Genomic DNA, 15,784 nt, shown 5'->3' on the forward strand with positions numbered 1-15,784 from the left:
GACAAGTGGCAAGTAACATTTCTGCCATACAAGTGCTAGGTAATGCCCATCGCCAACGAGAGAGAATTTAACCATCATCCTTTGACATTCAATGGCATTACCATCACTGGATCCCCCACTATCAACATCCTGGAGGTTGTTACCATTGACCAGAAACTGAACTGGACTAGCCATATAAATACTGTGGTTACAGGAGCAGGTCAAAGACTAGCAATGCTGCAGTGAGTAACTCATCTCCTGGCTGGCCAAAATCTGTCCAACATTTACAAGGTACAAGTCAGGTATGTGATGAAATACTCTGCACTTGCCTGGATGAGTGCAGTTCCAACAACACTCAAAAAGCTTGACACCATCCAAGTCAAGCAGTCCGTCTGATTGACACCCTGTCCACAAACAAACACTCCCTCCACCACTGATACACTGTGGCAGCCGTGTGTACCATCTACAAGATGCATGGCAGGAACTCACCCAGACCTCTTAGACAGCACCTCCAAAACCCACAACTGCTATCATCTAGAAGGACAAGGGCACAGGCACTTGGGAACTCTGCAACCTGGAAGTTCCCTTCCAAGTCACTCACCAACCTGACTTTGAAATAGTTCCTTCACTGTTGTCGGGTCAAAATCCTGGAACTCCCTCCCTAACAGCACTGCAGGTGTACCTACACCACATGGACTGTAGTGGTTAATAAAGGCAGCTCACCACCACCTTCTCGAGGGCAGTTAGGGATGGGCAATATTGCTGGCCACAGCGGCATCCACATTCCAAGAATTAATTTTTAAAAAATAATATGCACCTATCTATCCAATTAAACCTGGAGGGATCAAAGACTAAGTGATGGCAGCTAACATTTGATATTGAGTTGTGTGCTGGAGTCCATCAAGAGTTATCTTGGGGAAACAACCCAATTCATTGCAGCCAACAGAGGCAGGGAAACTAGGAAATCACTTATCCAAGATATTTTATTCAAAGTAGGCAACTTCAGAGACATTGACAAAAACATTATTTCCCAAATCCTTCAATATTCCCAGTTTGCATCAAAATGCAGTCATAGTAATTATAAAGAGATGGCTTGCTCCATTCAGTGAATTAGGGTAACACAGTGGGAGCACTGTTGCTTCACAGCTCCAGGGTCCCAGGTTCGATTCCCGGCCCAAAGATGTGCTGTTAGGTGAATTGGACATTCTGAATTCTCCCTCTGTGTACCTGAACAGGTGCCGGAATGTGGCGACTAGGGGCTTTTCACAGTAACCTCATTGCAGTGTTAATGTAAGCCTACTTGTGACAATAAAGATTAATTTACTTAATTTTCTTTTGGTTATTTTACTTTTGACCAAATACAAGTAGTCCTCACATGAGAAGGCTTATTGGTAAACCCTTTACCCTGAAGGTTCACCCTCATTCAATTGCCTTTCAGTCATGAGAATAGCAAGGACGGCACCATGTATTTACCAATAGAGTGCACTTTTCACAATTACTCAATTTTGTCAGTGAATCCGAGAAGTTTGTTTGTCTCGAAAAGATATTGCAGGCTGGGATTTAAATGTAGGCCATCTGAATGAGAGTCCATAATTGCTCACAAATTCATCATTCACAAATGCATGCCAAATACATGGTTATTAAATGAAGTTTTTGTTTCTTAGGTATGTGAAGAGGCAAGGTGCCCAAATATTGGAGAATGCTGGGGAGGAGGGGAAAAAGGCACTGCTACAGCCACCATTATGGTAAGATGTGTAAACAATGTTTAAAAATGGTGGCGGAACGTGGCATAATGGTTAGCACTGGATCTACGGCGCTGAGGACCCAGGTTCGAATCCCGGCCCTGGGTCACTGTCCGTGTGGAGTTTGCACATTCTTCCCGTGTCTGCGTGGGTTTCACCCTACAACCCAAAGATGTGCAGGTTAGGTGGATTGGTCACATTAAATTGCTCCTTAATTGGAAAAAAAATAATTGGGTACTCTAAATTTATTTTTTTTAAATTGCGGCAGCTCTGAAACACTTACTGAAATCAAATACTGTTTCCTCATCTCTTCCTCCAAACCTTTCCGGATCGCACCAGAGTTCCACGCTGTCCTCCATTGAGACACCTCATTGATACCCAGTGTTGCTTGGCAAATTTCCAATGGCACAATAATTGGGTAGCAATAGAAGAGTCCTTGCCCACTCCCAGGCGATGTGGAATAAACTGTGGAAACCCAAGTGAAAATACCAGTCAAGATTACAATTCGAGTACTTTGTTGGGAATTTAACACTTCACCGTGGTAGTTTTCAGACTGCTTTAACTACTGGAAATAGATATTACAATCTCAGCATTAGATAGATACATTACTCCGAACATAAATACAAACATGATTTACACAATTAATAAATGAATAGATGCTATACTTAATTAAATAATCCAGTGTGTGTGCTCTAGTCCAGCACTGCATTGGTGCCCTAATGTGCTGTTATCCTAATTTTCGCCCTCTTTTGTTGATCTGTAAGTATTGATCTTTTGTCTTGGGTTCTATTTTCAGCAGTTATTTTAAGGTATCTAAAGTTTCTGATAGAGACCACATTGTTAGAATTCTTAAAAGAATTATTAAAAGGTGGTGGCAAGCTAAGTGCCTATTTTTTCCTGTCTGCTTAAGATATATTCTCTCTTCATCAGATAGAGCTAACTAACAATTTTCCAATGCAGCATACATTGCAGTGACTCACCCATAAGTAAGACTACACAGTGAGAACAGGTTGCTTAACCTCAACAGCAACACAGCTGAGTCTTATTCTACACTCGCCTGAGACCATACAGATGCACTTTCCAGCAGGATTAGTTAGTTTTCCGCAGGATTATAAATAGGGCCAGAGTCATTTGCTCACTGTGCAAGCTTGATGCCAAATTAGGGTATATTAAAACTATCCTGAAAAGTGCCCAGTCTATCTCATTATCTTGGAAGAGTGAGGTATTTCAAATATTTGGCAACAGGCGAAGTTAGCCGTTTCACATTGCTATAATGCATGATCAGCACACACAATATTATCTACTCATACACTGCTGTCATCAAGCCAAAAAGACTTTTGTCTACCACACAAATGAGTAACATGGTACATGAATTTCAGTGCCACTGTGATATCAGGTATGTAGGCCGAACATCCTAACAACTGGTGGATTGTATCAAACAGCATGTCTTTTGGCTGTTTTGCAACAGGCAAAATACTACTAAGAAAAACAGCCCATGCTTACTTGCAAAACTCAACATGACCTCCATCATTATATGTGATTCCATGATTGGACAACACTTCAGAAAATACTGGACAATCTTAGCAGGTCTGACAGCATCTGTGGAGAGAAAAGGGAGCTACCGTTTTGAGTCTGGATGATTCTTTGTCAAAGCTAAACAATTCCAATTGTGCTAAGAATTACACTGTAAACAAATTTAAAATTATCAGTCGGGCTAGTAATGTAGCTCACTTGCACGTGCTCGAAGCTACATATATTTTCACACACAAAGAACATATCTGCACATTGCACCTTTTGCATCCAAACAAAAGCTTGGGGAATATCCATTCCCTGCTGCATTGCCCATGGAAATGCCTTGACCAATCGGAGTCGACCTGCTTGGTTTGCATTTAAACAAAAGCTTGGCAGTTAACTGATTGGTAGTGGCATTACCCCGGAGAATGCACTAGGAAACAAAGTCCACTTGCCAACCAATCAGCACCGTCTTCTCATTCAGTATAAATTGTTGTTCTCTTTGAGATTTGATATTCTTGCGAATTTGACCTGATGAGTGCAAGATGAAAAGCTTTGACCGCGTGTCTCTTTTTCAGAAATACTCAGATTCTACAAAACCAATTGCAGCAGAATGACCAGAAAACTGATATGAACTGGCCCAAACATCCTCTTACTACTGCTTAATAACTTAAAACTCTTAATTATTGAAATCTTTCAACTTATCTCCTGCTTGCCACTTCCCACCTCTAATTCACCACTTCTTCATTTGTGAGTACCCTCTCCAACACTCCCATTCGCTGTCTCCCTCACAGTAGCTGGGAGCAAGGGCTCGGGGGAGGGCCGACAAGAGGGGATTGTGTTTCATTTGGGACTAAGTACAGAGGTTACAGTTCTGAATGTTTCTTGGGGAAAACTTATTTGAATTATGTTGTGAATTTATGAAATGTTTTATGCACTCAGCAAATACATGTATATATATATTTTTTTTAAAAAATATATTTTTATTAATCTTTTTAACATATTTTCAACAAACCTTACAGAAATAAGAAAAAACAAAGAACACATAAATAAACATCTTATAGCTATGTCACGTATTCCCCCAATATACAAGCCCCCCATTAAACGATAATACCCCCCCCCCAGGTTGCTGCTGCTGCTGACCACCTCCTAACGCTCCGCTAGAAAGTCTAGGAATGGTTGCCACCGCCTGAAGAACCCTTGCACAGATCCTCTTAAGGCAAATTTCACCCTCTCCAATTTAATTAACCCTGCCATGTCGCTGATCCAGGCTTCCACGCTTGGGGGCTTTGCATCTTTCCCCTGCAGCAGAATCCTCCGCCGGGCTACCAGGGACGCAAAGGCCAGAATACCGGCCTCTTTCGCCTCCTGCATTCCCGGCCCGTCCGATACCCCAAATAGTGCAAGCCCCCAACTCGGCTTAACCCGGGTGTTTACCACCTTAGACACCATCCTCGCAACGCCCCTCCAGAACCCATCCAGTGCTGGGCACGCCCAGAACGTGGGCGTGATTTGCTGGGCTCCCCGAACACCTCACACACCTGTCCTCCACTCCAAAAAACTGACTCAGCCTTGCCCCAGTCATGTGCGCCCTGTGCTGAACCTTAAATTGTATCAGGCTAAGCCTGGCGCAAGAGGAGGAAGAATTTACCCTACCCAGGGTGTCCGCCCACGTACCCTCGTCTATCTCTACCCCCAGCTCCTCCTCCCATTTACCTTTCAGCTCCTCCACCGAGGCCTCCTCCTCCTCCTGCATCTCTTGGTAGATCGCCGAGACCTTGCCTTCTCCAACCCACACCCCCGAGAGCACCCTATCCTGGATCTTACGTGCTGGCAGCAGCGGAAATTCCCTCACCTGCTGTCTTACAAATGCCCTTACCCGCATGTACCTGAAGGCATTTCCAGGGGGGGAGCCCGAATTTTTCCTCCAATGCCCCAAGGCTCGCATACGTCCCATCTATAAACAGGTCCCCCATCCTTCTAATACCTGCCCTGTGCCAGCTCAGGAACCCCCCATCCATTCTCCCCGGGACAAACCGATGGTTCTCTCGGATCGGGGACCACACCAGAGCCTCTGCCTCCCCCCTGTGGCGTCTCCACTACCCCCAAATTTTGAGAGTCGCCGCCACCACTGGACTCGTGGTGTACCTTGTCGGCAGGAGCGGCAGCGATGCCGTCATCAGCGCTTTCAGGCTCGTGCCCACACAGGATGCCATCTCCAGCCTCTTCTATGCCGCTCCCTCCCGCTCCACTACCCACTTGTGTATCATCGCCACATTGTACCCACACAGATTAGGCAACGCTCGCCTTCCTTTTACCCTGCTCCGTTCCAGAAACTCCCTTCTCTCCCTCAGAATCTTTTTCGCCCATACAAATCCTATGATGCTCCCGCTGACCCGCTTAAAAAAGGCCTTGGGGATCAGGATGGGGAGGCACTGGAATATAAAAAGGAACCTCGGGAGCACCGTCATCTTCACTGACAGTACCCTACCTGCCAGGGAGAGTGGCAGCATATCCCACCTTTTAAACTCCTCCTCCATCTGCTCCACCAACCTCGTCAAGTTGAGCTTGTGTAGGGCCCCCCAGCTCCTGGCCACCTGGATCCCCAGGTACTGAAAACTCCTTTCCGCCTATCCCCCTTCTCTGGTCCCCTGGGTGTGTCACGAATAGCTCACTCTTCCCCATGTTGAACTTATACCCGGAAAAGTCTCCAAACTCCCTGAAGATCCGCATCACCTCCGGCATCCCCCCAACCCGGTCCGCCACATACAGTAACAGGTCGTCTGCATACAGCGATACCCGGTCTGTCCCCCCCCGCACCAGCCCCCTCCAGTCCCTGGACTCCCTCAAAGCCATCACCAAGGGTTCAATTGCCAACGCAAATAGCAGGGGGGATAGGGGGCACCCCTGCCTCGTCCCCCGGTACAGCCAAAAGTATTCCGACCTCCTCTGATTTGTGGCCACACTCGCCACCGGGGCTTCGTACAGTAACCTAACCCAACTAACGAACCCCTCCCCGAACCCGAACCTCCTCAACACTTCCCACAGGTACCCCCTATCGAAGGCCTTCTCCGCATCCATAGCCGCCACTTTCTCCGCTTCCCCCTCCACTGCAGGCATCATGATTACATTTAGGAGCCGACGCACATTGTTGTTTAGCTGCCTTCCCTTCACGAAACCCGTCTGGTCCTCGTGGATCACCCCCGGAACACAGTCCTCAATTCTGGTAGCCAACACCTTCGCTAACAGCTTCGCATCCACGTTGAGGAGCGAGATTGGCCTATACGACCCACACTGTAAAGGGTCCTTGTCCCGCTTCAAGATGAGCGAGATCAGCGCCCTGGACATCGTTGGGAGTAGCCCCCCCCCCCCCCCCCTCCCTTGCCTCATTGAAAGTCCTCACTAGTAGTGGGCCCAACAGGTCCATATACTTCCTGTAAAATTCCACCGGGAACCCATCTGGCCCCGGTGCCTTCCCCGCCTGCATCCTCCCCAGCCCCTTAGTCAGCTCCCCCAGCCCTACCAGTGCCCCAAGCCCCGCCACCTGCCCCTCCTCTACCCTCGGGAACCTCAGCCGGTCCAGAAAATGACACATCCCCCCCCTGTCGGGCGCTCAGACCTATACAGCCCCTCATAGAAGTCTCTAAATACCCCATTTATTCCCACCGCACTCCGCACCGTGTTCCCCCCTTTATCCCTAACTCCCCCAATCTCCCTCACTGCTTCCCGCTTCCGAAGCTGGTGTGCCAACATCCGGCTAGCCTTCTCCCCGTACTCGTACACCGCCCCTTGCGCCTTCCTCCACTGCACCTCCACCTTCTTGGTAGTCAACAGGTCGAACTCGGCCTGGAGGCTTTGTCGCTCCTTGAGTAGTCCCTCCTCGGGGACCTCTGCATACCTCCTATCTACCCTTAAAATCTCCCCCACCAACCTCTCCCTCTCTCTCCTCTCCTTGTGGGCCCTAGTGGAAATTAGCTCTCCCCTAATCACCGCCTTCAGCGCCTCCCAGACCACCCCCACCTGCACCGCCCCATTATCGTTCCCCATTATCAAGCGCCCTGCCTCCAGGTCCGGAATCCGGCCCAATATGCGCCGCATAAATCCGACATCGTCCCAATTCGGGACATATACATTCACTAATACCACCCACATCCCCTGCAGCTTACCGCTCAGCATCACGTACCAACCTCCATTATCCGCCACGATGCTCAGTGCTTCAAACGACACCCGCTTCCCCACCAAAATCACCACCCCTCGATTCTTTGAGTTCAACCCCGAGTGGAAAACCTGCCCTACCCACCCCTTTCTCAGCCTAACCTGGTCTGCTACCCTCAAATGCGTCTCCTGGAGCATGACCACATCTGCCTTCAGTCCCTTCAGGTGCGCGAACACACGGGCCCTCTTGACCGGTCCGTTCAGGCCTCTCTCGTTCCAAGTTATCAGCCGGATCAGGGGGCTGCCCGCTCGCTCGCGCTCTCTCTCTCTCTCTCTCTCTCTCTCTCTCTCTCTCTCTCTCTCTCTCCTCCCCCCCCCCCGCCGATTAACCATCTCCCTTTCTAGGCCAGCCGCGTGCCCGCGCCTCCCGCACTCTCCGTTCCCCCCAGCGGCAGATCCCCGCCCCGACTCTCTCCTCAGGCTCCAGCTCCCCTTTGCCCCCTCTCCCCAGCTAGGTCCCCCCTAGCTGTGTTGCCCCCTCCATAGCACTCCCGTAAGTCAGCTGACTCCTGCTGACCCGGCCGCTCCTGCCACTCCATCGACCCCCCCAGTGTGAGAATCTCTCTTCCCCCCCCCCCCCCCACCCCCCCTCCCTCCTGTACATCAGCGGGCGCTCCTCTCCAGCATCACCCCTGACCCCGTCCCCTTCCTTCCCTAGCGCGGGAAAAAAACCTGCGCTTTCCACCAAGCCGGCCCCGCCCCCTCAGGTGCAGCTCCCTTTCGCGGCCTGATCCCAGCTCCCCCACCTCGGGCTTCCCACCTCCCCTCCCCCCACCGAATGGGGCTCCCTCTTCCAACCACCGACGCCCACACTCTCACCAAACCCCCACTATGAACCATTTCACCCTACCCCACCCAGCACCCAAAAAAAGCAGTACCAAACAGAACAGAACATCCCCCAAAACACAACAATCACATCAATCCCCGCTCGACATCCCCTCGCAACCGACCCTCAATCCGAGTCCAACTTTTCGGCCTGGATAAAGGTCCACGCCTCCTCTGGCGTCTCGAAGTACTGGTGGCGGTCCTTCAAAGTGACCCACAGTCGCCGGCTGCAACATTCCAAATTTCACCCCCTTCCGATTCCGATGCAGAGCCGCCTTAGCCCGATTGTACCCAGCCCTCTTCTTGGCCACCTCCACGCTCCAGTCCTGGTATATCCGGACCTCTGCATTCTCCAACCTGCTGCTCCGCCCCTTCTTTGCCCACCTTAGTACACACTCCCTGTCCACGTAGCGGTGGAACCGCACCAGCACCGTCCGCGACGGCTCGTTGGGCTTGGGCCTCCTCGCCAGGACTCTGTGGGTCCCCTCCAGCTCTAGGGGCCGGGGGAAGGCCCCCGCGCCCATCAACGTGTTCAGCATCGGCCCTACAAAGAGCCCAAAAGTCAGTTTCTGACGGGAGCTGCCGAACATGCGACTTAGCTCAGCATAGCCGCAACCGGAAGGCCGTGAATATATATTTTTAAGTGTCGATTTGATATTTAAAAATAAATGGACATTCCAAAAATGAAAATTGCTAGTTACCAATTTTCTTCAATGATCATTTCTACCTTTGTGTTCTTTTAGTTAATGGGTGACACCTGCACAAGAGGCTGCAGGTTCTGTTCAATTAAAACCAGTCGAAACCCTCCACCATTAGATCCAGATGAACCATTCAACACAGCAAATGCAATAGCAGAGTGGAATCTTGACTATGTTGTATTGACCTCTGTGGACAGAGATGGTGAGCTGTGTTGAAATGATTGTTAATTGCCAAAATTGATGAAATAGCATTTTAGAAATACAACTCTATTGATACATAATTATTTTTTGTATCGGCTTCCTATTATAGCATTGCAAAACCAAAAAAAGCTCCTAATTCATATGTTTGTATGAAGTGGTGTCATAGTTTCTTGTTGTGCATCCTTGTGAGATGCCAATTTCTGTACTTGGTCTGCCTGGAGCACTGGCAAAACTTCCTGATCTAACCTGGGAAATAAGTGGCACTGGCAGAACCAATGATGAGACCATAAATTCCCATCAGCACCAGGATAAACAGGAGACTGACCGTTCGTGTTATGTTTCTTGTGCGTGAAATTGCTTTGGCACATCAGGGGCTGGATTCTCCGTCCCGCCGCACCACATTTCTGCCCCGACCCGCTGGCAGGATTCTCCGTTACGCCGGCATGTCAATGGAATTTCCCATTGTGGGGCAGCCCCACGCTGTCGGGAAACCCCCGGGCACCGGCAAAACGGAGAATCCCGCCGACAGAGAATCCAGCTGCAGATCTTTCAGTCAATGCCCAGCATTCAGTCTCCATGCTGTAGCCTCGCACTCGCTGCGAGGAATGTGACAGGGATCGCCGAATATATATAATAAAAATGGATTCGTGCTGAGGGAATTACACTTTGCAAATATTAAGCATGTCATTGTGGTGCTGATTTCTTCTCAATCTAGATTTTCCCCAGACTTCAAAAATGCGGATCAATAAATCTGGTATGAATTATCTAAAATTAGTTATCGATTTTGGAATGGATTAGTTGAAATCTTGCTCTATTACTCCTCTTGAACACCAGAAACTTGTATATCAAAATTAGGGTCTACCCACTGTTTCTTGTCACAGTGCATCTGTGTAAATGTTGTCTCTTTGAAGCTCTGTAGATGGGAGGGACAAATACAGAAATTTATGGAATTCTAGATTGCCTTTTTATTTTGTTGTTGTTTAATTAAACTTGGAATATATTAATGCAATAAAAGTAGAATTATGGTGTAGAAATATCACTGTTGTGTAATTTTCCACAGATCTCCCAGATGGTGGAGCAAGACACTTTGCAGCAACTGTATCACACTTAAAAGAAAGGTGAAGCTTTTTGATTTAATTGTAATTCTTGCTCCTTATGCTAACTTCCCCAGACTAGTATTAGAAAAATGCTTTATGGTTCAAACAATTAATATGAAAAAAGTGGAACAGTTCTGGCAAAAATCTTTATTTTTTCTAATTTTTCCAATTAAGCGGCAATTTAGCGTGGCCAATCCACCTACCCTGCACATCTTTGGGTTGTGGGGGTGAGACCCACGCAGACACGGGAGAATGTGCAAACTCCACACCGACAGTGACCCGGGGCTGGGATTGAACCCGGGTCCTCGGTGCCGTGAAGCAACAGTGCTAACCACTGTGCCACCGTGCTGCCCCATAGCAAAATCATTCTGTCAGGAAATTTACTTCTTGCTTTCATGATCACTTTTAATTTTCAAGTTTGGCGAATTAGGTCATTAAAAAATATATATTTAGAGTACCCAATTCATTTTTTTCAATTAAAGGGCAATTTAGCATGGCCAATCCACCTAGCCTGCACATCTTTAGGTTGTGGGGGCGAAACCCACACAAACATGGGGAGAATGCGCAAACTCCACATGGACAGTGACCGAGAGCCGGGGTCGAACACTGGGACCTCGGTGCCGTGAGGCAGTAGTGCTAACCAGTGTGCCACCGTACTGCCCCGAATTAGGTAATTTTGAAAAAAATATTTTTATTCGAGTCATTTTCAATTATATACAGAAACAGAGAAAAACAGCATCAGTGCACATCCTTCACAAATCATCCTCCAGCTACCCAAACTCCTCCATTCCAGCCCATGCCCTCTGTCCCTTTTTCTAACTATAGTAACAAGAAAGCCCCCTAAACAAACCCTCCACTGACATTTTACCACTCTTTATAGAAGGTGTTGAAGAGACTTCACCTCAAGAAGAACCCCTCATCTGCCCCTCTAATAGCAAACTTTATCTTCCCCAGAAATTCCGCCAAGACGCTCAAACACACTTGCTTTAGGTAGCTTTGGGTCCGGTCACCCTAACAATATCCGCTTCCAGGCAATCAGGGAGGCAAAGGCCAACACGGCAGCCTCTTTCCCCGCCTGAACTCCTGGTTCTTCCGAAACTCCAAATATTACCACCCATGGGCTTGGAGTCACCTTCAACTCCAGAACCTTTGACATACTTCCCACAAAGGCCTCCCAAAGCTCCTCCAACTTCGAGCATGCACGCATCTTTTAAAAAAAAAAAATTTAGAGTACCCAATTCATTTTTTCCAATTAAGGGGTAATTTAGTGTAGCCACTCCACCTACCCTGCACATCTTTGGGTTGTGAGGGTGAAACCCACACAAACGCGGGGAGAATGTGCAGACTCCACACGGACAGTGACCCAGAGCCGGGATCGAACCTGGGACCTTGGCGCCATGAGGCAGCAGTGCTAACCACTGTGCCATCGTGCTGCCCAAGAGCATGCCCGCATTTATCTTCTACTCTTGGAAATAGCCAACTCATCGTTGATACCGTCATATGCACCCTTTGCACCACTTTGAACTGGATGAGACTCAGTCTCGCACATGAAGAGAATGTGTTTACCCTTCACAGGGCCTCACTCGATAGCCCAGCTTCGAAGGCCTTCCCCAGCTCCCCTTCCCATTTCCATTTTATTTCCTCCACTAAAAACCCCTCACTCCATCAACTCCTCACGTATGTCCAAGATCCTCCCCTCCCCTATCTTGTCCTCGGGCAAAAGCTTATCTTGTAGCGCCGGGGGTGGTAATTTTGGAACATAGCCACCTCCTTCCTAACAAAGTGGCTGACTTGCAAATATCGAAACCCATTCCCCCTGAGAAGTTGGAATTTCGCCCCTAGCTCTCCCAACTCTGCAAACATCCTCCCACAAACACGTCCCTAAAGCACTCTATCCCTTCCCGCTCCCACGCCCTAAATGTGGAATCCAGGCCTGCTGGAATAACCTGTGGTTGCCACAGATCGGTGCCCACAGTGACATGCTTTCCATCTTAAAATGCTGCCAACTTTGATTCCATACCCTCAACACTGTTACGACTACCGGGCTTGTGGAGTACCTGGCCGGCGAGAACGGAAGAGGTGCCAGTAGCAGTGCCCTTAAACCCGTCTCTCTACACAAGGCTTCCTTCATCCGACCCCACACCAACCTCTCCCCCCAGCTGCACACTTTATGACGTTTTCCACATTCGCCGCCCAGTCATAATTCAGTAGGCTTAGCAGCGATAACCCCCTCTCTGTCTGTCCCACTCCAAAAACACCCTCCTAATCCAGGGTACCTTACCCACCATTATAAACTCCAAGATTATTCTATTGACCCCACCAAAAAAAGATTTGGGCACAAAAATTGGGAGATTTTGGGAGGCAAACAGAAACTTCGGCAGCACTGTCATTTTAACTGTCTGGACACTTCCAACCACGACAGCGGCGAACCGTCCCACCTCTTAAAATCCTCTTTCACCCCCTCCAGCAGATTTATCAAATTTAGCTTGTGCAACTGAGTCCATCCTCATATCCCCAAATATTGAAATCTCGCCCCGAAGAGCCCAAATGACAATTTCTCCAAGCACTTCCCTGCACCCACCTGCTGACCGGGACAACCACACATTGAGATTATACCCGGAGAACGAGCCAAACTCCACCAATATTCCTATCATCCTATCAAAGCTCTCCACCGGGTTTGTAATATACATCAAAAGGTCTTCTGTACAGGGAGACCTGATGCTTCATCCATCCCCCCCCCCCCCCCAAACCCCCTCACAATACCCCTCCACCCCCCGGAGACAGTGGACATTCATGCCTTGATCCCTGGTGCAGACCAGAATACCCTGAGCGCTAACATTGTTCGTATGGACACATGCCGTGAGGGCCCTATACAGCAACCTTACCCAATACATTCAACAGCCGTCTAATGTTCGCTGACAGTTGCCGCCCTTTCACGAACCTTGTTTGGTCCTCGCTATCATCCCCTGGCACACAGTCCTCTATACAGGTTGCCAGCACCTTTGCATCCATATTGAACAGCAATATTGGGTGGTACGATCCATATTCCTCTGGGGCCTTATCCTTTTTTTAAATAAGTGAAATTGAAGTCTGAGATAACGTGGGTGAGAGCACCCCTTACCTACCGACTCATTATACATCTCCACTAGTAGGGGTTGCAGTTCCGTGCCAAACCTTTGATAAAACTCTGCCAGAGCCCTCCCAGACTGCATCGCACCCACACACCCCATTATTTCCCCCAGCCCAATCCGAGCCCAACCCCTGTACCTTTTCATCCTCGCCCACCAGGAAATCCAGTCCATCCAAAAACCGCTTCATGCCTTCATCTCACACCGGAGGCTCCGAGCTGTACAGCCTGCAGTAAAAGGCCTCAAATACCCCATTTGCCTTCCCTGACTCTGGCCACCATATCCCCGAAATCTTTCATCCGACTAATCTCCCTCGCCACCTCAACTGATGCGCTAACATCCTGCTCGCTGTTCCATCTGGAGCTTCTTCCTTTCTTTTAACAGCACCTCCTCAGGGGCTGCCAAGTACCTGCGATCCACCTCCAGAATGGTTCCACTATTCTTTGCCTCGCTCACCAACACATACCTGCCCCAGGATACGCTACAATATTATCAGCCGAGAAAGCCACCCTCTTACTAACTAGCACCGCTATTCTCCTCCTCTCCGTATCCAACCCTGAATGGACACCTGCCCCACCCAATTTTTCCTTAAACTCGTCTGATCCGCCACCTTTAAATGGGTCAGTTGCATGATCACAAAGTCTGCCTTCAAGCTCTTTAAGTGCGCATAGATGCGGGACCTCTTGATCGGCCCATTCAGTCCCCTAACGTTCCAAGGAGTCAGCCGAGTTGGAGGACTTCATGCCTCCCACCCCAATCAACCATATCCACTGTTTAATGTTCCTCGCACCTCCCAAGCTCAATCCATGGCCGCCAGTCTAAATTTGATCATGTTCTAAAATATTTATCTGTGAATTGTTTTTTCTAGTGTTAGATATACAGTACATAGTCCATTAAAATATATTTGATCTTTCAATTTTTAAGGCAGATTGTATGGAGGCTTATACCCCCAAGATTTTTATTGTTGTAATTTGCAGATCTTCTGGACTATATAACCTTGCAATTGGTTTTGTAGACGTTCTAAAATTATAGTGGAATGCCTCACCCCTGACTTCAGAGGCGACCTAAAAGCTGTTGAAACAGTTGCAGAATCAGGACTTGATGTATATGCACACAATGTGGAGACTGTCCGGGAACTGCAGAGGTATGAACGTATGCATGTTAGTTGTAAATAATTTGATCAAATTGCTTCTACCACCTTCACCACTCCTTCATTTATATATTTTGCCTCTTCCTTGTGTGGCTTCCCATAAAATGCATCTATCCTATCTAGTAGTTGGAAATCAAATGAACAGGATAGACTTTACTGCCAGTTCCAAAACCACTAATTAACTGCGAGATCACAACATCACCCATGGTTTCTTTCTGCAGTTTGTTCATTGCACACACAAAGCTTGAAGACACCAGGCAAACATTAATTGGTCTTGTTTTTAGGCAAAATAATTTTTTAAAAATAAATAAATTTAGAGTACCCAATTTTTTTTCCATTTAAGGGGCAATTTAGCTTGGCCAATTCATCTACCCAGCACATCTTTTTGGGTTGAGGGGGGTGAGACCCACACAGACCTGGGAGAATGTGTAAACTCCACATGGACGGTAACCAAGGGCCGGGATCGAGCCAGGGTCCTCGGCGCCATGAGGCAGCAGTGCTAACCACTGCTCCACCGTGCCGCCCCACAGAGGCCCTATATGCCCAAATGGCACAATATATCCATTTCAATGTTACCAAGCGCACCAGGATACCGGACAGTGCGGTTCGCTGCCATCGACGGGATGCCCTGGGCCCAGGGGGTGATCGGTGGGATGCATGTCCCCCTAAGAGCACCTGCAGATGGCAAGCCACGCTACACAAACCGAAAGGGGTTCGACTCGATTAACTGATATGTGACCATCAGCTTCGCGTCATTCACGTCTGCGCCTGATACCCGGGCAGTGTGCACAACGCCTTCATCCTGGCACACTCGATGATTCCTGACATGATAGAGAGGCCCCCCCCCCCCCCCCCCCCCCCCCCGGCTTTGGGGGGGGGGGGGGGGTGCTCCTGGGTGACAGGGGTTATCCAATGCGGTCGTAGCTGATGACACCTATCTGGAGGCCACAGACCGATGTGGAGACTCACTACAACAACGCCCATACAACAACCAGGAGCATGATCAAGCGGTGCGGCACGGTAGCAGTGTTGCTTCACAACTCCAGGGTCCCAGGTTCAATTCCTGGCTTGGGTCACTGTCCGTGCGGAGTCTTCACGTTCTCCCCCTGTCTGTGTGGATTTCCTCCGGGTGCTCCGGTTTCCTCCCACAGTCCAAAGATGTGCAGGTTAGGTGGATTTGCCATGTTAAATTGCCCTTAGTGTCCAAAAAAGGTTAGATGGAGTTACTGGGTCATGG

The 15,784-nt window shown here is 48.7% G+C and overlaps 1 protein-coding gene across 1 annotated transcript in view; it reads left to right on the top strand.

Moving 5' to 3' along the window:
• The window catches only part of lias (lipoic acid synthetase), a 64,435-nt gene that overhangs the window by 27,978 nt on the left and 20,673 nt on the right, over positions 1–15,784 (top strand). Inside the window, exons 4-7 of the mRNA XM_072496592.1 lie at positions 1,644–1,724; positions 9,017–9,173; positions 10,233–10,290; positions 14,413–14,541. Of these exons, the coding sequence (XP_072352693.1) occupies positions 1,644–1,724; positions 9,017–9,173; positions 10,233–10,290; positions 14,413–14,541 (425 nt within the window). The remainder of the gene's footprint in view (positions 1–1,643; positions 1,725–9,016; positions 9,174–10,232; positions 10,291–14,412; positions 14,542–15,784) is intronic.

The sequence above is a fragment of the Scyliorhinus torazame genome, chromosome 3, assembly GCF_047496885.1.
Source record: "Scyliorhinus torazame isolate Kashiwa2021f chromosome 3, sScyTor2.1, whole genome shotgun sequence".
Lineage (NCBI taxonomy): Eukaryota > Metazoa > Chordata > Chondrichthyes > Carcharhiniformes > Scyliorhinidae > Scyliorhinus > Scyliorhinus torazame.